The 25,775-nt window shown below is 44.8% G+C and overlaps 2 protein-coding genes across 6 annotated transcripts in view; one reads left to right on the top strand and one right to left on the bottom strand.

Moving 5' to 3' along the window:
- Csgalnact1 (chondroitin sulfate N-acetylgalactosaminyltransferase 1) overlaps nucleotides 1–13,990 on the top strand; it is a 296,177-nt gene extending 282,187 nt beyond the window's left edge. For 3 of the 5 annotated variants that reach the window (XM_010624876.3, XM_010624871.3, XM_033765461.1), the window contains 2 exons: nucleotides 1,639–1,720; nucleotides 4,488–6,426. In XM_010624876.3, the coding sequence (XP_010623178.1) occupies nucleotides 1,639–1,720; nucleotides 4,488–4,777 (372 nt within the window). In that variant the 3' untranslated portion in view covers nucleotides 4,778–6,426. Of the gene's footprint in view, nucleotides 1–1,638; nucleotides 1,721–4,487; nucleotides 6,602–7,932; nucleotides 8,243–9,582; nucleotides 10,434–12,955; nucleotides 13,250–13,729 lie in introns of those variants that run through there. The other 2 variants (XR_004517882.1, XM_010624869.3) reach the window with 2 other exon arrangements.
- Nucleotides 13,991–14,414: 424 nt separating this feature from the next.
- Nucleotides 14,415–25,775, bottom strand: part of Sh2d4a (SH2 domain containing 4A) — a 60,992-nt gene continuing 49,631 nt past the window's right edge. The window contains exons 8-9 of the mRNA XM_010624916.3: nucleotides 16,117–16,337; nucleotides 14,415–15,674 (exon numbers count right to left, since the gene is read on the bottom strand). Of these exons, the coding sequence (XP_010623218.1) occupies nucleotides 15,582–15,674; nucleotides 16,117–16,337 (314 nt within the window). The 3' untranslated portion in view covers nucleotides 14,415–15,581. The remainder of the gene's footprint in view (nucleotides 15,675–16,116; nucleotides 16,338–25,775) is intronic.

Here is a 25,775-nt window from a genome sequence, read left to right as displayed (position 1 = left end):
AGACTTTCCTGCCTTGTCTGAAAGCTGATTCCTTCCAGCTGATATGAATGACATTTTCTTGTTATGTGGTAGGACAGCCATTTGTCTGAAGTGGCTTTGGAGACATGACATGGGAGAACATGGTCCACAAACCTCACTGGCCCAGGCTTTCCTTAGGTGATCTTGATGCAGATTAACTGGTGTAAGTAACACTTACCAATAGCTTGCAGTGAAAATAAGAAGGTTTCATGGGTTCCAGAGTAAAAAAATTGTTAAGCTTCCTCAACGTTTCTGCAAGCTGTTCATCAAATATAATTTATGCCATTTCAAAGCTTCCAGAAGATGGACTAACAGGGATAGGATGCTCAGATGTTAAAGGGGTGATTTAGCTAAACCCCCACATGATACAGCAAAGAAACCAAGGCTTGCAGACATGTTGGGACCTGGCTGAGGTGAAAAGGCTGGCCAGTGCTCCAGTGGGACAAGACTTTGCCACCCGTCCCTCTCCCCTCGCATGCTGCTATTCCAGATTGGCGGCCAACAGAGCCCGACGTCCGGAATGGGGCCCTGCTGCAGCCTCCCATGCTCTATCCCAGGGAAAGGAACTTTATTTCCTCTGATCACCTATACAAATGGCAAAAAAATAACTATTAAGATCTCAAAACCATTTCCAGAATCAACTCTGCCTGAAAAATATATATAAATTTCACAGTGTTGGTACACTGCCTCAGCAAAATCTACTTTGCAAGGAAATAGGAAATTTATTTGCAAAGTACGAGACTGAACAGAGCCAGGTCTTGCTTTTTTCTTTCTTTCTTTTCTTTTTTATTTTTTTTTTAAATAGATAGTTGTTGCTTGGATGGCCTTTGGGCCGCCCTGCAGGCTGGGACCTCTGTGTGGGCTTTCTGGAGCAGCTGGGTTTGAAAGTGTCTGGATGGATGAGCTGAGTCTTTCTTCAGAACTTGGCCCTCTGAGCACCCTTTTCCTCCTTGAGTGAGAGGTAGCAGAGTTGGAGAGCCAGGGCAAGACCGGGAGTCCCCTGGGAACTTCATTTTATTCCCCAAGGAGTCCTGTTTGTGGGCTGTGCCAGAGCAGCTGAATTCCAAACTGTTCTCTATCCTTTCTCTCAACTTCCTGAGCCCTGTGCTGGCTCCCTGCCCAGTCCTGCATGCAGGGCCAAGGCCTGGGCTTCTTGTTGGCACTGATATGGGTCCAGACACGTAGGTGGCTTTTCCATGGCACTGTCCAAAAACTTGTTCTCCTGGTACGTTTTTGATTGATTGTGTGTGTTTGTGTCTGTGTGCTGTGTGGTTCATGCCTACACCCTAGAAACATTCCAGCCAGAGGTGCCAAAGCCACAATTCACAAGGCCCTGCTCAGAGGCTGGTGAGGTTGCCGTGTTCCTGTCTGTAAGGATCGGGTGCATCTCTCTTCCACACAGGCATGTGGCAGTTTCTCAGGACTGGGCGGGGCTCCATATGGGATGCTATTCTCATGAGTTTGTGAGTACTCTGTTTTATGCACCAGTCTGGTCGTGCTTTCCTTTTTTTTTTTTTTTTTTTTTTTTGGTACCGAGGATTGAACTCAGGACCTTGTGCTTGCAAGGCAGGCGGCAGAACCACTGAGCTAAATCCCTGGCTGATCGTGCTTTCTTTGCAGGTCATAAAGAAGGAAACTGGATTTTGGAGAGACTTTGGATTTGGGATGACCTGTCAGTATCGCTCAGACTTCATCAACATAGGTGAGACACAGCTGCGTCTCTACTGCCACCTGGAGGCTGCTCTGCACACAGCCCTTGAGAGAATCCCCCAGGTTTCCCAGGAGTTGGAGGTCAAGGTGGAGCCATTACCTTTAAAAATGTATTTCTCGCGTCACTGCTGCAGGCTAGATGAGAGGGGCCTTGGGAGCCTACAGCATTTTGGTCCCTGTAGTCTCCACTAGCATGGAGTAATTTCCCTGTGCTGTACAAACGCAGCTTTGGGGTTGGTCCTCAGGCATGTCGGGCTCTAGTGTGGGTCCTGGCTGGGAGCCTCCTATGCAGACTGACTCAGTCTCTTGGAAGGTGCGGAAAGTTATAGATATCACCAAGCCCAGCCTGAGTGTGCATTTGTGTCCTTATGTACATGCATGCATTCATGCGTGTACACACACACCCGTAGGTTTCCAGAGTGCAGAGCAAAAAGGCAGGATTCAGCTAAACAGACCAAGGCTCCCAAAGGTAGAGGGACCACCCCAGGCCTCACAGCAAGCGAGAAACATGGGATGAGGACAGCGGGTCCCCCTGGAAATACCTCACTGCTTCCCCTTAGCAGTTTTATGCACGCGCCTCTGAAGAGAACAGAATGGGGTCCCATACCACTGTAGTAAGAAATAATCTGCTGAGAACCTCAACGGAGGGTTTGATGGCCAGGGAGGCCCTGTCCACAAGGCACTGGAGTGCTCCTTCCCAGGGCCCCAGGAACTGCATTCTGCTCTCTCTCTCAGTATCCCACCTTTGCTTCGGGCTCAAGGCCAAGAAGTTTCTAAGCTTCTTGTTTTAAAATCAGGGAGTAGGAGCAGCCTCAGGTTTGGCTGTTTTGTTTTGTTTTGTTTTGTTTTTTGCTCTTTTTTCCCAGTAATGACATGAACTAAAGGTTAAATAGAAGGGCTGAGTGTGTGGCTTGGTGCTAGAGTCCTTGCCTAGCAGGGGTGAGGCTCTTGGAGAGAGTGAGGAGAGGGAGAAACGGAGGGAGGAGAAAGGGAGGAAGAAGGGAAGAGAAAGAAAAGGAAGGGAAAAGATAGGACAGGGTGGTATATACTGTACCTATAATCTCAGCTACTAGGGAGGTGAGGCAAGAGGACCACAGGGGGAAAGATCACAGATGGAAAGAGGGAGAGGGAAGTATGGGAGGGATGAATGGAAGGAGGGAGGGAGAAAGAAAAAGAGAGGGCAGAGGGGGATAAAACAACCTTTAGCGGCCAGGGATTTCTCCCCTGGTACAAAACAACAACAACAACAACAACAACAAAACACTTTAGTTTAAGTCCCACAAGAGGCACCAGACCACTGGTGGCTGCTCTAAGGATACCCAACAACTGACCACGGGTGTTCCTCGGTGCCTCTAAATATTCCTAAGTCACTATGTCCATTCAGAGTCCCCAAAATGATATTTTAAAACATTTTCCACTCTTTGTAAAGAGATGATCCTGCGAGGATGCTTATCAAATTTGGATTCATCCTGATATGTGTATCATATTGGATTCTCCTAAAGATGAATGTCACTGTGCCCCAAATGGCAGGGCAAGGCAGGCTGGGAAGGGGCCCGTCCTCTGACCTCAGAGCTCTGTGTCCTGGAAGAGCCCATCTTCACAGTCTTGTACTTATCGGCAAGTGGGTCTTGTGTTTAAAAAGCTGTAATAACAGTAACAGGAATAAATTGCCTACAGTCATCCAAGCACTAGCCTTATATAACTACCTTACTGGGTTATGATACTTCACTTAGAGATTTAAAAAAAGATAACTAAAATTTGAGCGGTTAAGTGGCAGCTTCTAAAAGGACTAAGACACAAATCCTGGCCCAGTGACTCGGAATTGGTCCCTTTTCTCTGCCTGCCTCCTGAGACACCACGTCAGTCATCAGGCCAGTAACTGGGGACTCTTTGGTTGGTTGTAGTTTCCGGTGCCTGAGCCTTGCTCCCCAGTTGTAGGCACAGCCGTGATCAGATCAGTGTGGCTGGGGGTGTGCAGGGAATGAAAGATCTGCAGGAGAACATCTGAGGAGCGATGCCAAAAGTCACTTTGCTGTTTCCTGCAAGACCTGAATACATCTCCTAGGGGAGAAAGGAACAACAATAAAAAGGCTGTTGGTTCTGTATGGGACCTGGTGGGCTTTCGGTGAGAGAAGGATGCCCCAGTTTACAAAGGTGAGACTTCGGCAGACGATGACAGACTTTGCAAAGGAATTCATTAGTTTCTTTCCTAAAACATCCAAACCAACACTGAGGCCAAACCTCTTAACGTGACTCACTTTACCATCATGCAGCCTCTCGGGGTCATTGCCATGTGTGAAAAGAAGAGTTCTTTTGGGGGGCATGATTTTTTCTGATCTGAAATCTCCTTTCATTCCTACACCCTTGAAGCCCCTCCGTATTCTGCTTGCAGTGGCAGGAGGAAGCCACATCCAGACAGAAACCCAAGAATTCGCACTGGGTGCTGCTGAAGCTCTTAGCTCTGGGTCAGGGCCATCTGTTATTATTGCCCCCAGCTCTTTTGAGTGAGCAAATGCTTAGAATTCTGTCCATGGTCTTGTTATCTCCAGAAATCTGTGCTGTCCACTGGGAAAGTCAAGTCTGATGGGCATTGCCGGGGTCCCTTGACCTGTTGGCAGCTCAGTAACTTGGCGGAGTGATAAAGCAATCCCTGCCCAATGGCTCTTCATGGAAAGTTCTGTACCTGTGCAGCGCAGAGAAGCCCAGATAGATAAGATATGCATGTAGGTGCTATTAAACGGTGCGTTCTCTCCTGACAGGTGGATTTGATTTGGATATCAAAGGCTGGGGTGGAGAGGACGTGCACCTGTATCGCAAGTATCTCCATAGCAACCTCATAGTGGTGCGGACGCCCGTTCGGGGACTCTTCCACCTCTGGCATGAGAAGCGCTGTGTGGACGAGCTGACCCCTGAGCAGTACAAGATGTGCATGCAGTCCAAGGCCATGAACGAGGCATCCCATGGGCAACTTGGGATGCTGGTCTTCCGGCACGAGATAGAGGCTCACCTGCGCAAACAGAAACAGAAGACCAGCAGCAAGAAAACATGAACTTCTAGGGGCTGGATTCAGAGAGACACTTTTTTTCCTTTTGCAATTACCAAAAAATGGCTGCAACAAGGAAAAGACCGCCATAAAGGGCGCAAAGAGAATCTGACTGATTAGTAAGAGATGAGAGGAGAGAGCCTTCCATTTTTCTCCATTTTTATGCAAGAGGAATTAAAATCTCCACTGTGCCTGCAAACACAGCCCAAATGCACCCGAGAAGTGTCTGACAAAGGCAGAATGATTGGGAGATGATAAGCCTGGTGGTGTGGAGGTTTTGATTGTGTTTACAACAAAATGAGATCTCTTGTTTCCTATGCTTATTGAAATATTCATGAATTAAGACTAGTTTTGTAAAGAGTTCATTAGCATGAAAGGCAGCACATTTCTCCTCATATGAATGACTCCTCTATCAGTGAGGCTTCAATGGTAGGAATGTTGAAGTCTCGGAAGGCAGCAGAGGAAACCAAGTCAAATGTGGTGATCCACTCTCATAAGCCTCATGAAGACCATAGGCAGTCAGATGGACCAGATGGAGCAGTAACCATAAATACTGTGTCATTTTTCCCCACGATTAACCAAAAATCATCTGCTTATCTTTCGAGTCATCTTTTTAACCATCTCCATTTGTTTATTTAAAAATGCACTTTTTTTTTGCTTGTGACTGCTTATTTAATTATCAATTTGCAAGCCTTACTAAGAGAGCACAAGTTAGCATATATATGTTTATGTTTTTTAAGAAGATATTTTTAGATGCCTCGTGAGAACTTTCAGTTCAGAATATCAGATTGGAAGTACATTCCAGGACTGGCCAAATGTGCATACTGCGCAGCCCTGAAGGCCTTGAGACCAAGGGGAAGCCCGGCTGGGCCACTGAGAAAGAGGTGTGTAGATATTTTATCTGAAGATAAAATGGGCAGGAAGAGGAACAGCTGAACACTGGAGGAAAAGGCGAAGACACTTTCACATTACCGGAAAGGAAATGCATTCAGACTGACAATAACTTGATATATTTAAAAGTCACTTTCTTACCCGTTGAAATAAACCAAAGTTATGAACCAAACAATCTCTTTTCAAAGCAGGGTGCTTTTCCTGGCTTCTGGCTTCCATTAGAAGAAAAGCAGGAGAAAAAAACTCAATCTACTTTCCAGAGTCCAGTGAGATGGAAGCTTTTGCTACATGTTCACTCACCCCGGGCTAGGTGGAAATAACTCAATTATTTTTAAAATTAAGCAGTTCTACTCAGTCATCAAGAGGCTTCTGAATATTGCATTTTATTACAGTTTCAAAGTGTTTTTTTAAAAATAAGTACAGTCAACATTGAGTGGTTTCTACATCCATGTGAGGATTATTTATTTATTAGCCAGCACCAGACGCATGAGCTAATTATCTCTGATTCCTTTCCTTCTGTTTGCCTACAGTAAACTCATTGTTTAAAAGCTTCAAGAGCATTCAAACTGTTGGTATAAGAAAAGGCATTGTATTGATTTGTACTGGTACTTCATAAAACTTAATTAAAACACAAGACATATATGGAAGGTGGTATTGCAGAGCTAATAAAATATGATTTGTGGATTTGATTTCTTCTTGGAATAATAACGCTATGTCTTCAGTTTTTGGAAAGCATTTTTATGAGCAGATCAGAACTTCTCAAGGTAATTCTTTGCTGGGTGTGATTGCTGGGTTTGTGCTAGGCATGTAGGACAGGTAAAGTATTTCTACCTGGCCTCTAGCCCATAGATGCCGGAAATGTCTCCTACAAAGTTCTTTCTACAAAGTTCTTCCTTTCTCTTTCTTTTTATCTTTCTTTCTTTATGTTTGCAGTACATAATGTTTACATTCCTTGTGGGGAGTGGGTGTGTGTACAAAACACATCTTAATGCTTTTTTTCCTCCCCTTTCCCTCCTTTCCCCTCCTCACCTCCCTCCATCTGTTGATTCCCTTCCCATTTGGGAGAGATATTATCTTTCTGTACTTTTCTTTATATTCATATTTTGGGTTTCTCGTGTATGAGAAATCATACAATACAGTGGACCCTTGCGTTATGACCAGTTTGACATACAAACAACTCTGGTTATGACCAGAATTTTAGTTTTAACTTGAGTTTTGGGTCTTGAATTATGACTCAAGTGCAGTATTGAGTTATGACCTGAATGCCGGCTGCTTGTGCTTCCAGATGGTCTCATATACAAACTTGATCCTTAAAGAGTTCTGGAAGGAACAGTGCAGCATCCTTTCCTGTGTGGGGTTAATTGAGAAATCCTGGGCCAGGGTCTCTCTAAGGACACTGAGATCTACCGAGACTTTGAAGGCTGGGTAGAAGAGCTTGAGCTTTCAGTTGACCAACTTGAGTTACAAACAGCCTCTGAGACAGAACTGAGTTCATAAATTAAGGGTCCACTGTATTTAAGCTTGTGCTTCTGATTTATTTCACTTAACACTGTGGTCTCAAAATGTAACCATTTTCCTACTTGTGACTCAAGTTTGACTTTCGTTATGGAAATTAGTACTTTCATCGTGTATAAATACATTTTTCTCATCCATTCATCTGTTGAAGGACATACAGGCTGCTTCCAAGATTTAGCTGTTATGAATTGCGCTGCTATAAATAGAGGTATGTGTATATCACTGAAATCCAATGTCTTTAACACTTTCGGACACCTAGACGGGAAGAGCTGCCTCCAGTCCCTGTCACATATCCCCTAGGAATCAATACCAGGCAAGAGGAAGAAGACCACAATGAAAAGCCTGAACTGCTTGGCCTTTTGAATTACAGGGAGTTGAGATGTGCTTTGCAAGCCTCCTTTCCACTCTGTACTTAATATTTTCTTATACTGTGGTAATCCTAGAGGCTTCAGGACACTGTCTGGCTTGTCCCAGCAGTGATCTGGGTGGATTTGTGACTGATCAGGGTCAGGAGGATGCATTTCCAACAGGCCTGGTAGCAGTGATCAAATATATACACCACAGAATTGGGCAGGTCTAAGAGTTTCTCACAGCCGTGGTGCTGGGCTGCACTATGCAGACTAGTCTGCCCTTTGTGCTTGTTTATGTTGCATGGCACAGAAGGCCAGGACAGTGGATAAAAAGTAAGCTTTAAAAACTACTGAGAGTGGCTGAAGAGGTAAATAGCCTACTCAATTCTTTATTTCTTTTTAAAGCTTATCCAGGTAAAGCAGCCTTATGGAAGGACAGAGGCTCTTGGAAAATACAGTCGAGTGATCTGTCTCCATGCTCTGCCTGAGGCATAAGTAAAAGAAAAAGCCCGACTGATGCATAAATAGGATGCTGAAAGTTAAACTCACACAGCAAAGGAGAGCAGTAATGAAGTTGGTTTGAAGGACCTGGCACATTGTGTCTTGCACAGGAAGGATGCTGCCAGGACACGCTGAGGATTGGACAGGGTGAAGCCCTTTTCCTACTCTGCACACCCATGCTCTATCTCTCTCCCATCAGCTTCCTGTTAACCAGGTATCTTTCTGAGCTGTGGTCTAGAATCTCCCCCACTGGTACTGATGCAGCTGTATCAGAGCCAATTAGTGTCTTTTCCAGCTTCTTTCCAAAGACAGGTTGGCATATTGAAATAAGCCACAGTAGCATTTACACCATGCATATTGGCATTTGAGAAATGCTACTAATCAAGCCTTGCTACCCTCCACCCCATACCTTTTCCCCCAACTGATTGTTAATTATTCACCAACACCACTGCCTCCAACTGAGGAACCTGGCCTCCTTTTGCTGTTTTGCCTCCAGTTTTCTACCTTCCAGCCCCTCTTGATAGTGATAAATGTGCTTGCCTCTTTCCACACATCAGTAATGAGAGAATCTGACCTACAGAAATAATTACGCAGAACCTGCTCTACTAATTTGTTTTCAAGAAAAGTCATCCGTTATCTAGTTTTATCTAATCTTCCCAGAATTCAGTACAGTGAGTGATTCATATCATGGCTTTTCCAGCTAGAAAAGCAGGATTTAAGTTCCAATATTTGTTTCTTTGTGATTTTTTTTTGTGTACTTGACCTTTGTACAGACTCTAAACCACTAAGTTGCCTTAGCTGGGTTCCAACTTGCGATACTCCTGTCTTTGTGCTGGGATTACAGGTGCATGTGCCACCATGCCCTGCTATAAATTTTATTTCTTTGTTTACATATTATTTCATTTCTTTTGTGGTATTGGAAATTGAACTCAGGCCTCATGTATTCCAGGCAAATGCTCTACCAATGAGCTACATCTGCAGTCCATTTTTTTTTTTTTTTAAGACACGGTCTTGCTGTATAGCCTAGGCTGAATTTGAACTTGGAATCTTCTTGCCTCAGGCTCCTGAGTGCTGAGATTTAAGGAATATGCACCATGCCACTCCTCAAATTCTAGTTCTTTCAGGTGAAACCTATATGATCTTAAATGAGCCACTTACTATCTCTGTACCTCCGTTTTTTCAGTCAGGGTAATGAATAATGAATGCAATCACATCTACATCGTAGGATTGTTGTGAAGGTTAAATGAGTCAATATTGGTAACGTATTCAGGAAGTGTCACACACAGCAGACGCATAACAGTTGTGTATGTCCAGTCAGTATTTAGCACACAGCTCCTCATTTATGACTCTACCTGGCAAGTGTTGAGCTCAGTATGTCCAGCACTTCCTGGATGAAATCAGCACCACTACAGACTGACCATGCATTAGAGATTGTTTTTGTCATTCTGAAAACTCTATCTGCACCACAGAGAAGAGTACTAGGAGTGTAAAATGTAATGATAATTTCTACCTTAAATTCTGTGCTCAATAATTTGGAGTTGATGATTCCCCTAGGTTGAAGTAAGGACATTTTTGAAGTAAGGAATATAGCCAAGAAACATGTTCATAACACCAAGCTTACAAGGTAAGTACTATCATTACTTCCATTTTTCAGGTGCAGAAAATTGAAGCTTGGAAATGTTAAAAGATTTGTAAGGAGGCTCAACCAGAATCAAGTGAGCACTGTGTGGTGTGATCTTTCTATCCCTTGGCCATGTCCAGGTGGAGAAAAGAGCTCTGGCCTTGGAGAGTCCAGAGTCTGCTCTCTTTGTGCTTTGGTCTCCTACCATTTTTCTGCCCCTATATCTCCAGCCCCACCTGAGACAGCCAAGGAAGGCATGAGAATGTGTTAACACAGTGATCCAGGAACAGCTCTCATGCAGAATTCCAAGATATGACATTTAAAAACCATATTGAGTAGGAGGGAAGAGCAGGTGGGACTACGTGTGTGTGTGTGTGTGTGTGTGTGCGTGTTTTAAAAGAGAACCTGATACTGTTTCTGAGAGCTGCTTCTCAGTGGGATGGGTGTGTTTTTCTCACAACACACATCAGCTACTTGGCAGCTTTGAGTGATCCATATTCTGATTAACTTTATATTTTAATTCAAAGCTATTTCTCCCAGCAGGCCCAGGGCTTTGCTGTTGCTGCCAAAAATTGTGGGGACTGTGCCAGTTGGTTAGGGGGTTTGGGCGGTGGTTTTTTCCAACACACAGAATATGTTCTTTCCTGTCAGCAGAGGTGCCTTTCAGAAGTTCTCTGCATTGCTGAGGCTCCAAACAACATGCTCTGTGGAGTAGCAGCCCTGGGTCCCCTGGGCTGCATCTGGCTTTTTGGCAGCTCTAATAAGAGTGGACCAGAGACTGGAGGTGGGTAGGTCTGGTGTGGAGAAGGTCACAGCCTGCGAGGGCAGATGTCACTCTGGGGAGAAAAGTGGTCTATGCACCTTTTTCCACAGTCACCTGAGAGTCAGGGATGGTCAGGCCACCTATTGCAACCTCTGCCCAGAACTCACCAAATGTCCCTCAACCTGGTATGGGTTGTTTAGTGATGTGAATTTGTTTCTCTTCCTCAGCAGCTGGACAGTCCAACACTGTAGGCTGGACTACAGTAAGTAGAGTGTGGGCAGCTCTCACCCTCCATCCTGACCTTGTAGCATCTAACCCCACTGTCAAACTGGTGTTTCAAAACAGTAAGGGACATTACCTGGCATGCTATGGCTTTGAAACCCATTTGAGAAAAATTTGAAAGGGCTGGAGATTTAACTTAGTGGTTCTGCTGTAAGCGTCACAAGCACAAGGTCCTGAGTTCGATCCCTGATACCCGCCCCCACAAAAAAAAAAGAATTTTAAAAATCAAAAGAATAGAAAAACCCTCAAAATCAAGCAAAGGTTGAGGGAAATTTTTATTTAACAACCTCTTCTTTCTTCCAGTTCCTAATCTTAAACGGAGCCATGTAAAAATTAGATCAATGCTGTGTGGGGCTGTCAGAAATAGGAGTGGCCTAGTTGAGAAGCATTTGCTAGGGCTCTGCCACACCACTAAAACAGTTTCCCTCCAGCAAAGGAGAGGGTATTAACCACTGTATTTGGTTCCTGGGGCACAGTGCTGTGGGGAGTCTTGACACAATTGATGAAAAGACTTCATAAAAGGCATCCTGTTAGCTGAAGAAAACCCAAAGGTTACTTAGATGGACAAAGGCAGTGGGGCCTCACCCCCACTAGCCATCAGGCTTAGCCTGGCCCCATGTAACCTGTTGGGGAAATAGGCAGAGTAAGTCCCAAAGAAATAAGTTTTCTCTTCTAAAAGGTAGGCAGACATTTGGGGATTTGTGATCAGTAATCCATGAGCAACTGTAGTAACCTGGGTGTTGTCAATCATTTTCCCCTTAAAAATCTGCCTAGAGGGCTGAAGATGTAGCTCAGTAGTGCTGCCACCTGCCTCACAAGCCCAAGATCCCAAGTTCAATCCCCAGTATCCAAAAAAAGGGGGGAGGGATAAAGAAAAAAAAATCTTAACAGAAACTAGGAAATGGGCCACTTGGGTTCACATCCTATTGGTTATATAAACTGTCAATAAAGAGGGCCTGGCCTGCCTGGATGCTTTGTTGGCCCCACACCTGAAAACTATACCACAGTGAAGAGTACCAGGAGTGTAAAATGTAATGGATAATGGGGATGATTACTGTTCATGGAAATATTTCTCTAAGGCAGGTGCACATTTCTTTCCTAATCCTCAGAACCCAGGTGTATTTAGTAACTCCTGATTTAGGGATGAAGAAATCAAAGCTCACACAGCCTTATTAACATTTTTTCTTTCAAGATTGCACATGGCTAATGATAAAGGTAGAATCCAAATCCACACCTTTTAGGTTTTCTCTATATCCAGCTACTTAATTATCAGATAATCTTTTTATCACAGATTAAAATGAGAGTACTTTATTTAAGCTTCCTGGTAGTTTCCAGTCATGGACAGCAGTGAGAGGTAAAGATCCCTGAATAAGGAAAGAAGAGGAAGGATGGCAATTAAACAGGAGACATAATGGTAGTACTAAAATCCACTGGAGATATGAAAATACAGAATTGATATTGCAAAATAATTAATCTTTTGTGTGGAAATAAGTGACAGAGATGAGCAGTTCTCCTAAAGTACATCAGAAAGAATTAACACAAGGACTGGGGATTTAGCTCAGTGGTTCTGCCACCTGCCTTGCAAGTTCAAGGACCCAAGTTTGATCCCTGGTGTCAAAAAAAAAAAAAAAAAAAAAGGAATTAAAACGATGAGTAAGGGATATTACTCAAACAGAAAAACAGAAAGCTAAGAGAAAGGTAAGACTTGTAGCTATCCTGAGGAGGAGAAAAACACAATTATATATCTCCAAATAGATACTTCAAATAGAAGTATGACATAAAGACATGATTGTAGAAAACTTGTGTTCTAAGAAAGGCACGTACATTGGCTTAAAAGTTACCACATTACTAACAAAAATGAAAGCAAAGACGTTCCTATGGACATATACCCATGATATCCTATAAACAACATTGAGTCTTCTCTGTGCACTAAATAGCAAGAGCCCCAAGATATGAGTGTATGAAAGTGACATGTTGGGACTCTAGAGCATTAAGAAAGATACCTCTATAGAAGGGGAAATTGTAAAAATTTAAGCCAAAAGTTTTCTCTTTTTAACCCAAAAGCAGATTTCGTGTTGCATTACTATGTGCCATTACACTAAAAGGGTAGCTTAATTCCAAAGCATTAGCTTAGATAGGCAATGTTTTAAATGTAAATGCTCTGGAGATATTTTTGGTGGCCTGTCCATTCCCCATCTTCATGTTTTCTTTCTCTTGATCCTTTTTCTCCTAAACTATACCTGTGCTTTTCCACTTCCTAGAGCAAGACTGGAGCCAACTCACACATCTTGGCAAGGCCTAGCACTACTGGTGACATGAATGGACAAGCTAACTTCCCTGTGGAAATTCGTACAGCAGAATTGGACAGGATATAAGAACCAGGGGCCCTGCAGATGGCATGATTGGGAGAGAAGCTCTGGTGATACAGAAGCAGTGACCAGAAAACCTGAGATAACTGAACGAGGGAGAGTCCAGAGTCTTATTGAGGGACAGAAGAATCAACTCGGAAAAAGAGTAGCATTTGGGTACAGACCCAAAGTCTCTGAAATCTGCAGGTCAGAGTCCTTGGGGTTGAGACCTGGACAGTAACATGGGGGCAACATCCCTGACCAAGAGATTTTGGGGAGGTGTCTCAGGAAGCTGGTCTTGTAAGGCACTAGAAAGGGGACCAGGGCCAGGGTCTGGGTGTCACCTTGGACCATCACTAGGATTATACACTGAATCCTGGCCTTTTTAACCCCACTTAGTCAATTTCTGAATCCACAAACCATTCTGTTTCCCAAAGAATTTCAAGCATTATTTCTGGCCATTATATCATCAGACACTAGATACTTTACTCCTCTGAGTATCAATCATCAACAGGGAAATAGTATAGAACCCAAGTATGTTCTGTCCTGTAATATTAGTTTAGTTCAATCGGGTCATTTCCTGTTTTCTAAATCTTCCTCCAGTCATGTAGTGTAGACAGATAATACAGTCATGTGATGCTGGGATCATATGTATCTTCATAACTATGGTTATTTCATTCATTCCAGTGAGTAATACAACTTAAGACTGCAGAGTTGGACGAAAAGAAAAAAGACCACCCAGTTAAAAATGTCTTCTTTCAGAAGCAAAAGCAGTTTCCGAGAGGTAAAGAAACTTGTCCAAAATTATACAGAAAATAGTGGGAAGTGATGGAAACAGAAGGGAGTTTCTGTATAATAGTGGAATGGCAGAAACGAAAGCTAAGAGTTCTTACAAAAATCTAACAATAGAAACCATGCAAAACATTTCAAGAAACAAGTTAACCATGATGTATGTTTAAAAGCTTTATCACTGAAACACACACCAGCCTCTTCTCTGGTAACATTTTACACAGGGCATGAGTGTGCCACACAACCGATGATTCTATGAACACACAGCAGCACCATCAGAGAGACCATTTTGAAGAATGTTCATGCATGAAGCCAGACCTGTGCTATAAGTAAATCTCCATCCTCCAAAAAAAAAAAGTGATATTGAGAGGTGCAGCCACCCAGTCCCCATCCAAAGTTCTCCTCTGATTAATGTTCAACCACAAATTGCCAGAGGTTGTGAGTAGCACTGCTATGGGACATAGGATTCCTAGCTGAACAGACAGGTGTCCCAGAACTAAACAACTACTTTGTTGGAAGGGTTTTCCCATCTCCCGTGTTTAGTTCATTATGACTGTGCCGCTATGAAGGAGTCTATGAGGTGTGCAGATTCATAATTACATCAGCTACTATATTAACTTTCTGGAGCTGTGTAAAACATTACCATATACTCAGTGACTGAAATTAGACATTTTTTCTCTCTCAGTCCTGGGAGCTAGAAGACTAAAATCAAAATATCCACAAGTCCATGTCTCCTCCGAAGCTCTTGAAAGAATCTGTTCCCTGCCTCTCTCCTGGCATCTGGGGGTTGCCCCTCATCCCTGGTGTCCCTGCCCAGCAGCAGCAGCAGCAGCAGCAGCATTCCTGTCTGCCTGTGTTGTCCCATGGCCATCTTCCCCATGTGTATCTGTGTTTCTAAACCCCTCTCTCCTTGTGATGATACTAGCCATTGATTTAGGTCCTACCCTTGTCTTAAAATATATCCATCTGCAAAGACCTTATGTCCAAAGAAGGTCACACTCACATAGCGGGAGTTAGGACTTCAAGGTATCTTTTTGGGGAACACAATCCAACACTCAAGTAGTAGCCAAACAGCTGACTTGTGTTCTTGTCTATGCACCACAGACACAGCACAAGCACTGTCCCCATTCCTTAGAATGAGGAAACAAACTCAGAGATGCTTGCTCACTTTCCTACAATCCATATGTATTTTTTATATATGGGAAGCCTCTCACTCTACATTTTAAAATGTCCAATATGTATTACACTTGTGAGTTGTTTTTCTGCTTCTCATACCCACAGTGAGAGAGGTATGTTTTGAAGATTGTCACAGGGCTTCTTTGTCAGCATTCCCAAACCAAGGTGGAACTTCATATAAGCAGGACTCTGAGTTCTTTTGAGATACAAAAAGGGAATGGAAAAGTCACAGAAAAGTTCACAGAAGCTATTGGTTTTTGAAGTACACTCAGATACTCAAAGGGTTGCAGTTTCTTCTGTGTTTGTTTTATCTTATATCCATTATTAAAGTCACATCCTTCATGTTAGGTCATGGCTGAAGTCAGGACTCCTCTCTTTACTTTTGGAGTGTAGATGAAGCAGAGGTTGTTTCCCCTTGATATTAAACTGCAGGGTCTGTGCAGAACAGAGCTTTCAAGGAAGACTTCAGGGACACTTTCCAGATTGGCTCCACTGCAAGGTGACTCTGGCTTCGTACACAAAAGTCAAGAGGAAAACCCAGCTGGAAGTCGTAGGATGACCCAGATGGACACTGTCACTCAAAGAGCTCCAGGTAGTCAGGTGGCTGCCCCTGCTGACCACAGGGGTAGAGCAGGAGCTCCTTTCCCAAGGAGGTTATGGGCTCCTCCTGTCAATCAGAAGGCACACAGTCAGGATGGTTGCTCTGTGATTGTCCTTCCTACTTTCTCAGAGATATGACTCCTCGATCCTTGATTTATACAAAGCTTTGCTGGTTTATTATACTCTTTGAATAGATTCTCATCCCTATGCTTTTTCTCTAGGGCTTGAATTCTAACTTTAGACTACTCCCAGATGTGGTGAGTATGTGCACAACTTTGTTAACATCTTTGATGGTCTCTGCCCCAGTGGGGTCTCCTTGAGTATTTGAGGAAGAACTAGGTTTTGTGAGAAAAGAAATGCAATTAAGAATCCCTATTATTGGGAAAAATTATCAAAGATTGATCCTCCCATTACTGATCTCAATCAGTTTTCTTATAATTGCCTTTCTTTGTTAGAGCTGCTGTAGGACAATAATTTAGAAAGCAAACTGAGTTTATGAATCACTTTACCTTATGATATTCCACCAAATCCGCCAGAGTGTCATGCTGCAGCTGGTCTACACCCAGGAAGCTGTAGGAGTCGGCAGAGGCGTCTATGAGGAAGTGCTTACAGCCCTCTTCTGACAGGTAGGATAGGGCATAGCCTTTGATCTTTTCACTGACTCGGATCAGGAAACTGCCTGGCACGGCTGTGCTCAGGAGCTCATTTGCTTTTTTTAGTGTAAGAATTCCTGTGGGAAAGAGAGGGGGGAAAAAACACGTGTATCAGCCAAATCCTGAGTCTTCTCCTATATAGCTAAACTTCAGTTAAAAACAAAATCAGAGCCACTGTAAATGTATTTTGGGTTTAGGGATATAAAATATGCAGGTACATTTGGTAACTGGATACACAGAGATTCTACAGGTGAATGGAGAGTAAATGAGAGCTATGTCAGCTTTAAGAAGAACACATCCCTACTTGTGTGCATAGGTGGCATTCAGCTCAAGGCGCAAACGTGGCAGGACAACTTGATGGTCACGCTGGGAGGGGGACCTGAGAGGATCTGTGCAAACCCCTGTAGTCTACTGGTGACGAAGGACTCAACAGCTTAGAGAGTGATGTCTCTTGCAACAGAACACTGGCTCTTAAGCGGGATGATGTCTGAGAAACATTTGTGGTCTTCATGGATGGGATTTTGACTTGTATCCAGTAGACAGAGGCCAGGGACGCCAGTAAATATCCTCAAATTCACAGAACAACTTCATACCACCAGGAATTAGCCAGTGCACAGTACCAGGAGTGCTAAAGGTGAGATGGCCAGGTCTAGGAGGTTCAGCAGGTTAGTGACACAATCACAGCAGACTTATAGAGCACCCTCTACTGCAATTGCTCCTCAATGCATATCTCCATCAGCATCTTCAGGAATATGTGCATATGGAGGAGTAACTTCTTATACATAAGCACAAGAATATACGGAGAGTCATAGTTTGATGCCTCATGAATCCCACCAGCTTCTCCCCAGCTCATGAGGTTTGATTCATGTTCCAAAGTTCCTGTTATTCCTATTGCAATCCTTCAGATGAACAGTTCATGTAAAACACACAGAAAGAGCACCAACAGTAACTTGCTGAATTATTCGGCGAGCTCTGATTTGGAAGGAGGGAGCAGCATTCCCTTCATATCCTTTTTCACTTCAGTAAACTGAAGCTCTTGGCTTTGCTCCACCCTTAGCTCCCTGGTGATGCTCAGTACCTCATTACTGGGAAAGCAGGCAAGCAAAAAATCTTCTATGAAAAGGCAATGGGTGACCCTTCTGATTCTTAGTAATTAGGAAGAGAACCCTAATCGCCTATAGTACAAGGTAAAATGAAACAATTTCTGTTCTCTTTTCTGCAAACAGACTTTTCATGAAGGGAGGAGTTAAATTGCCTGTTCTGCCTCAGCCAAGATGAACTCACCAGCACCTCTGTTTCACCTTCCCAGACACAGCCGGTGCCTCTGATGAGTTATGCGTGACAACCGAAGTGGAAGCACGGAGACAAGTAAGCAGCCCATGCAGGGACTGCATGGGTAGAGGTCTGAAGACACCATGTGAGACTGAGAAAGCAGAGACCGGAGGAGCCACCGAAACGTACAGGGCACGCTACTGCTGACTACCTGCCCTCCGATGGAAACACTGCAGTGCCTCCTCGTCCACTTTATTCCCTGGATCTGCACTGTGCAACCTCTGACTCTTTCTCAGAGTCAACATGACCATGAAAGGTAAACGTTTGGAATCAACTCAGGACAATGAGGCAGTTACAACAGACCACTAACCCAAAAAAGAGGACGTCCCAGAATTACTTCAGAAAGCTTCAAGAAAGGTGGGATCGGTGTATTGGGAGTAAGGAGGAGTATTTTGAAGGAGATTAATGATAATATAACTTTCATTGTTAATTCTTAACAGTCACTGTATTTTTCTTAACCTAACCTCATATTCACTGGCATGAGAAATCCTCCTGAACAATGAAAGGCTCATGAAAATATGACTGGCAGAATCAGTGTTCTAGAAAAGAGTTCTATCTCCCTATAATAACCTTTACCAATACGCTAACTCTGAAATTTCAAGCTCCCACAGCGGATGCAGCAGATGTTATAATTTATAAAATCTGGAAGCTATTAAGATATATTTAGAATAAAAATTAGTCTGGAAAGTTATAACCAAACCTGTGCTAAGGTAAAATTCCTCAAGTCAGTTCAGATAGTAACCATAAATCACGGTGTCTGCAAGCCTCCTAACCTCTGTCATCTCTCCTGACATACTATACTAGCACTGTCTAATTTCCTGAGATACCAGAACACAATAAAATTGTCTTGCAAATCCTGGGTTATAATGGAAACTCTGAGTACAGCACAGAAAGGTGGCAGGTTCAAAGGTGAGTGCCATTGGGCCAGGGCTTTGTGTGATCCAAGCAGGTGATTTCTCTGTTCTTTTTGCTTTGTGATGGGGATTTGGTCCTTAGGAACACATTCTGTTGGTGGATCTAAAAGTGCAGGTTGGCATATATGATTTTGTCAAAAAGGCTTCAAAACAATAGGTGCATTCAGGGCACCCTGGCCATGACCACTACCAAGCCGTGGGCTGTGTCTACCCAGGCTGGGAACTCCTGAGAGCAAAGCAGACTCCGATGCCAGGTACAGTGGGCTGTTAACATGGCAGCCTCCCCTCGGTGTTGATCACTGCTGGCTTCCCTTCACCCACTATGAATTCCCAAGCAGTGGTCTTTACCCCCTCAAGGCCCTGACACTTCAGTCCTCCGACCAGATCTCTGATCTGAGGTCACAGGAAGGTTTCTGTGTAGTAAAAAGGGTATGAGAGATTTACTTTACTAATTTAACAAGCCACATTTTCACTGGGACAATCAGTGGTCTTTCTTGGAGCTGGACTGAGGCAGAAAACAGCAGAACCAAGGCAGATGTCTCTGTGCACAATGTCTCCTGGGCATCCTGCACAGTCAGCATGCAGGTTCACACAGCTGGAGTTGAGGACAAGCAGGAGAAACACCCCACTCACTCCCCTCTGTGTGATGCCAGGGCTCCATCCAGAGCAACAGCTTCCTGTGATGGTGGAAATATCCCCTGTGCTGGCCACTTGGTAGCCACTGGCCACACGTGACCACTGAGACCGTTAAATGGAGCTAGCTAGCATCACTGATGACTCAATTTTACTTTTATGTAGTTTTCACTAATGTTGATGTGAAGAGCCACATGTGCTCTGGCTATTACTCTGTACTGAGTAGCTCCACACCTCTTAAACATAAAGCTTTGGCCCAGGTAGGCCAAGCCCAGAAGAACCACTTTTCACACTGCATACAGTCACAAAATCTAAGGGACTTGAAGTAGCTCAGAAACCCTAGCAGGGCCCTAGGTGGAAATCCAAGAGCCAGTGACTGCCCCACAGGAAAAACATAGGTGGATAGGATGCCCCTCTTTATGCCTCCTCCTGGAAAACTCCTACTCCCTCTGCAGTGTCCAACACAAGGGTGTGGAGTGTTTGGATTCCTGGCTGTGTAGTAAGACTCTTTCTTCCAGGCCTGTGGGACACCTGGCTCTCACCTCCACCTGAGTGCTCACCTGGTACTCAGCTTGGTCAGGGCACTCCCAGCACATTCTGCCCCACTGCCCTGCCCTCCTGTACTTCTTTATGAACTCCAGAGGGTCACTATCAGGCTGAATTACAATGACACCCTCTGCAAACTGCCATTCAGAAGATGCCTAGAAAAGGTCTAAGGAATGCTTTTGTCTCACAACTGAGCTTTTGGCTGCCCTGGGATACTTCTCAGCAGCCATTGCCTCTTGTCTGAGAACTATCACCCCAGGGTAAAGGTGTGCATACCACATTTTTCTGAGTATCACCAGGTATACAACCTACTTCCTGCATCTGGAAAACAGAGTTGAAAGGTCAAATGGAAGATAACCAAGTAAGGTCTCAAAGTATGAATAACTTGTTGAATCTTCCCAGGAAGTCCACAATGAGTTAGTAGGATTAGCCTCAAGCAAAGCTTCCAACCTGTGTTACAGGAAGCTGCAGAACTTCTTAGGGTCACTCAAGTGGGTCAAGAGAAAGTTAGTTGAGCCCAGGCAGTCTGAGCCCAGGGCCCCACCCATACACCCACCCTGAATACCTGTCCCACCTGAGTGATCTTGTGAGGACCAAGTTTTCAGGTCAAGGTGGGCTCCCTCTGTGCCCCCTCTATATACCCCTTGCCCAGAATAAAGCTGCAAAAGTTCCCTTCTGTAAAATTTCATTCTGTATGACAGTCTCCCTGTGTTTCTGTTCCTCTTTCAGTGCAAGTTATCCTAGGGCATCTTCACCCTGTTTCTGTCCTTCTTTTTAAGATCCAAAGATGAATTTTTTTCTTCTTCATTTAACTAATATAGGTATTAGTCATAGGTCCACCTGCTGGTATCCTTGCTTACAAAATCAGATGTTCTATTAAAAGAGGAATTGATTCTGCTTAGGTAATTTTCCAGTAAGTACCCTCCCGTTGCCCCTCGAATATCCAATAAAATGTAAAAGCCCTCCCAGGACCCCTCAAATATCCAATGATAAGCGAGAGCTAAAAATAGAAACTATATAAGCAAAAAGTTTCCTTAACCCTATATAAACCCACTTCAAAATTGGATCTGGGCTGTCAGTCTGAAGCCGCTGCGACGGTGACACCTGAGGGTCCAGGCTCGAGCTTGCAGTAAACTCCTCTTGTAATTGCATCCGACCTGACTCCTTGGTGGTCTTTGGGGACTTCGCAACTTGGGCAAAACAACCTTAAGACCCAGCACAATGTTTCCCCTCCACCTTTTCTTTTCTCACTGAATCCTCCAACTACTCTAAATGAGAAGACCTGATATTGCTGCCATCCTATTTTATAGATGAGCACATTAAGGTAGAAAGGGTCATTGCCAAGGCCATAGGATTAGAGATGGGTCCCTGTCCTGGTCTCCCACTCTAGTGTTTTGTTTTGTAACCCACTTGGCTCAAGAAATAGTCCTGGAATGAGCTGAAAATTTAATATGTGTGCCATTCCACGAAGAGGCACTAAACAAAGTGCATTTCTTAATTGAGCGTGGTCTGGCTGGGCTTGGGGGCGACACCCAGTGCTCTTTCTCACTCTCCCAAGCTCAGGATTCAAGTTCTGAGGAGCGAGAAGCCCCATACATCCCAGGCTGCAGCATCTCCTCCCCTACACTTGGAGCTGTGGGACATAAAGGCCACCGTGGGCTGCCCTGGGTTCTTCGCCCTGGCGTCTCCCCCTCCTTCTGTCGTCTGTCCGGCATCCCTGCCTCTTGGGCTGGGAGCAGGAGAGGCAGTTGCGGACAATATCCCAGAGGGACCTCAGAATCTGCCTAGGGAAGGGGGAGCGTGAAGGAACTAAGTGCTCCGCAGACTGATTCCACGCGGCTGCCCTGCCTGACTCCAAGTACAAACCTCGTCCGCTGCATCCGACACGTGGAAGGCAGCGCTGTAACTGCACACACAGGCTCCTTACACTTGCTGCTTTCTTTAACCCTTCTGCATTTAAGGTCAGCACTTTGGAGAGGTTCTGGGGCCTGCCTGAGGTTCAATCTCAAAACAGGTGCATGCACCCATAAGCTCTCACCCTTGAGGTCGGGGATGAGGAAAGGGGTCAGAACTCTTAAAATATTACTGGCAGTGTTTCCTTAATGATTCAAAATTAGAATGATTTGCACTATTTGTTCTCTCATCACTATCTTAAGAATTGACACTTATTACCTGGGCTTGCTCTGCGCCACACACAGCTTGAGTCCCTGCCTGTGTTAAATCCTCAGGCATCTGCACCACCCAGAAGAGAGACGGAAGTACAGAAGTCACGAGATTGCCCAAGGGCACGCAGCTGTGGGTGGGGACACAATGTGAAGCCAGGCAGGGTGGCCTCCGAGAGGTGCTCTTCATCACTGCTTACTTCACTGCCTCCCTGCCCCTGCCATAAGGAAACAGTGTCCAACACCTTGGCTTGGCGGGAGAATCCACAAGGAAACACCTGCAGACAAGAAGCCTCACGGCAATGCGACACCACACAGCAGAGTCCCCCGCTGCACATGAAACCCAAAGCAGCACGCCCCTTGGCCTCACACACCCACCTACCACCCCTGGCCTCTGATTTCCCTCTAGGTAACCTCAGGACTCAAACAAAAGCACAGTGGGGATCTACAAGGCTCCTGTGCTGGGCATTTGTAACAGGAAATGCGAGGCTCCTGGACACAGGGCCTTGACACCCTAGGGCTGGCAGTGGTGAAGACTTGAGCACATCATTTGCAAAATCTTAGGAAAAAGAGGGGCTCAGCTGGGTGTGGTGATGCCCACCTGCAAACCCAGCACCCTGGGTGGCTGAGGCAACGGGAGCACCAGTTCCAGCCCCACCTGGGGCAAATTCTCAAAATTAACAAGGAGAGCCGGGCGTGGTGGCGCACACCTGGAATCCCACCACTCGGGAGGCTGAGGAAGGAGGATCGCTGTGAGTTCGAAACCAGCCGGGGGGCTACATAGTGAGTTCCAGGTCAGTCTCAACTATATAGGGAGAGCCTGTCTCGAAAAAAAGAAAGAAAGAAAGACAGAAAGACAGACAGACAGACAGACAAGAAGAAAGCGAGACTAAGAGGGGGGCAATGAAGAGGATGGGAGAGGAGTGGAGAGTAGTGGGGCGGAGAGCAGTGTCACGAAGGGAGGGCAGGGGAAGAGTGCTGAGGATGTAGCTTAATGCAAAGGCCCTGGGTTCAATCCCCAGCACTGGAAAAGAGAGAGAGGCAGTAATTCACAGACCACTCTCAATATTAAGAGAAAAATGGCCATATTTTTGCAGAAAGTTTGCCGCACTTCGTCATCTACAAGACAAATTCAGAGCCATCTAGAAGAAAACAGCAATGCATAGCATTTTCCACAGAACAGCTAGTGCTTCTCAGGATAAATCCATGCAGTAGCTGATTTCTCCTTAATCTTCTCCAGTTACTTTTGAAGTACACAGTCTGAACAAATAAGAGGGTGGTTACCCAGGACAACCGTGGAGAATGATCCAGACAAGTACATACTGGGACACCATTAACAAGACTCCTTGCTCAAAGGAGCCTCACTGGTCCCTCAAAAGGGCAGGGCAGTGACCACCGGGAAAGGGTTTCCAGCTGTCCTTCCCTGCCATTCATTGTGGCAACATATTCTTGCTGCTGACCACGGCCTGAAAATGCAGCCAGCTGCAGGCCACCTTCTGAGGCTTTGAGAAGTCACATAAATCAGGAATTTGTACTTGGGAAGACAGATGCTTTTGTGAGGGGTGGGCAGCATTTTGATGGCCCATGAATAAGAAATCACCACTCCACAGAAAAATCACTGAAGCACAGATCACCTATCAGCATCAATTCACAGGTTTGCTGAGGTTTCAGGCTGAAAGATACCTCACCAAGCATCTGGGAGCCTTTCTGGATGCCGTCTTGTCAGGGAGCTACATTCGGGCTGGGCTGGTGACTGGTCCCAGCGCTGAAGGAGACAGAAGATGACAAACTGCCAGGCAGGGAGGAGTGGACGAACGCAGGCTGCCACCTGGCAGTGGGCCCCGGGGACTCCAGTTCCAGAGCACAGCGGCTCCCATAGAGACAGAGGCGATTTACCTCCCATGGAGTGTAGTCAAAATAGCTGCAGTCTCAACTACTCTGGCAATGCACCAGAGTTAAAGGGGTTTTCTTTTTGAGGTAGCTTAAAGTATAAACTACTGGGATTAAAGCATTTAGAGGACAGGCTCAATTACGTGTCGTGGCTACAAAAGACTGCCACAAGAGTGACAATGGACAGAGCTATTTCACGAGCCGTCTACTTGTATCACATGTGAATAAGAAATTATCAATTACACTTCAGAGGGAAAATGATCAACCATGCATGCATAAATCATATATGTGACTTCTCCAGCGTCAGAAGCAACTGGAAAATTCCTACATCAGAAATTTGTTTGTACATTTATATCTATCTCTGCCCACCTTCCTCTCCCAGTCCCTGCCAATTACTCGGCTCCTACTCCCAGCTGTCTATGTAAACAGGACTGGGGAAATGTTGGCAGCCAGAATGAATCTGTGGGTTTCTAGACAGATCTTCAATTTTATTTCTGCTTTGACCCTTTCTCTGGGATGCTGCAAAGCGTGTCACTGGGTCTAATTAAATATAAACCTACACACTTTGCAGACTCCTAATCAGGAGCCATAATATGTAGGATGAACTTTGTTAATCAGCAGATGCTACAGATAGTCAGGGGACTTTCCAGCACTTATCACTTATGATACAAACATCAAAGCCCAGAAGGTCTGTCGTAAAGTCTACTGTGTTACAGTCTCCAGATGCGAGGATAAAGTGAACAAAAACAGAGACCTGATTCAAGAGTCAAGAAAAGGCCTGAACTGAAAACAGGACAGGAAAACAGCAGAAGGAGAAAGGGTAGCAAAGACAGAGAAAGTGATCTCCACAAGGAAATAAACTCAGATTAGAAATCCACAGAGATCCTTCCTTCAGTAACTCCCTCTGCCTCCCTGCTTTCCCTTCCAGCCCAGCTCAGCCTCCGCCTGCCCTGCAGACTTCCCAACAGCTTCCTTCTTTGGGAGTGAGCTGCTGGCCTGTGTTTTTCCAAATTATCGTTGCCTTCTGAGGTGGCTCCTGGCCCTTTAAGAACAGGCCCTGAGTAAATATTGGTGGACACGTCATAGAGCAGTTTCAAGTGCTGCCTGTGCCATGTAGACCGTACTGTCAGCCAGAATGACCGGCACTGGCAGGGTTGGGAATACAGTGAGGGGCAGGGAGGCAGGGCTGGAAGGGAGAGCACATCCTCAGCTGCTCCGTTCTGCAAGCTCTGGCAGAAATTCTGTGTGCCAGGGGCTCTGCTGAATGCAGCACTCATATGAGCCAATCTGCTTCATAAAGACAAACCCGTGACACGTTTTAATCATTACCTTTATTTATAGCAGAAAAAACCTCAAGCCTCAGGGAGCTGACCATTAAATTTGAAAACTCATGCCTCCCTTATTTTGCTCCCCCCACCCTGCCTTCTGGAAGCTACAGGTCAAAGACTATAACATGCAACAACTGCATAACCTGTGAACACGAGAAAATGACTGCGCAAGCCCAAGGAATACACAGGCTCAGGAGGGTGTGAGGGGACCCAAAGTCTACACATCAGGCTGGTCCTGGGCACAGAATTAGGTTGGAACCAGAAAGCAAGACAAGGTGCAAACAATAGACCCAGGCTGAACTGTACACTTCGAAACAGTTAAACTGGAAAATCTTACATAGCATGTACTTTAACAAATAATATCTGAATAAATAAGGTCTCCACACCTTGGATCGTAAGCAAAAATGAATTATAGGAGGGTGGGGCATGACAAAAATCAGCAACAACCATAAAGGAAAAAGAGTGAACTCAGTATTATTGAAATTAAAAAACAAAACAAAACTTTTTGCTTTAAAATATGCCAGGAAATTAAGAGATAAATCTCAGACCAGGGGGAGGTATATGTAAGTAACACAACCCATATAATGGACAAAAGATCAGCCTTTAGAATATATGAAATCATATAAATCAGTATAAAAAATCAATTCAGCAGGGAAATGTTCGAAGGATCTGTATAATAATTATAGAAAACACCCAGCCAACCAGCATAC

The sequence above is a fragment of the Fukomys damarensis genome, unplaced genomic scaffold (assembly GCF_012274545.1).
Source record: "Fukomys damarensis isolate Sample0158 unplaced genomic scaffold, DMR_v1.0_HiC HiC_scaffold_18, whole genome shotgun sequence".
NCBI classification, from domain to species: Eukaryota; Metazoa; Chordata; class Mammalia; order Rodentia; family Bathyergidae; genus Fukomys; species Fukomys damarensis.
The sequence above is the reverse complement of the archived record's forward strand: the minus strand, read 5'-3'. Positions and strand labels throughout refer to the sequence as shown.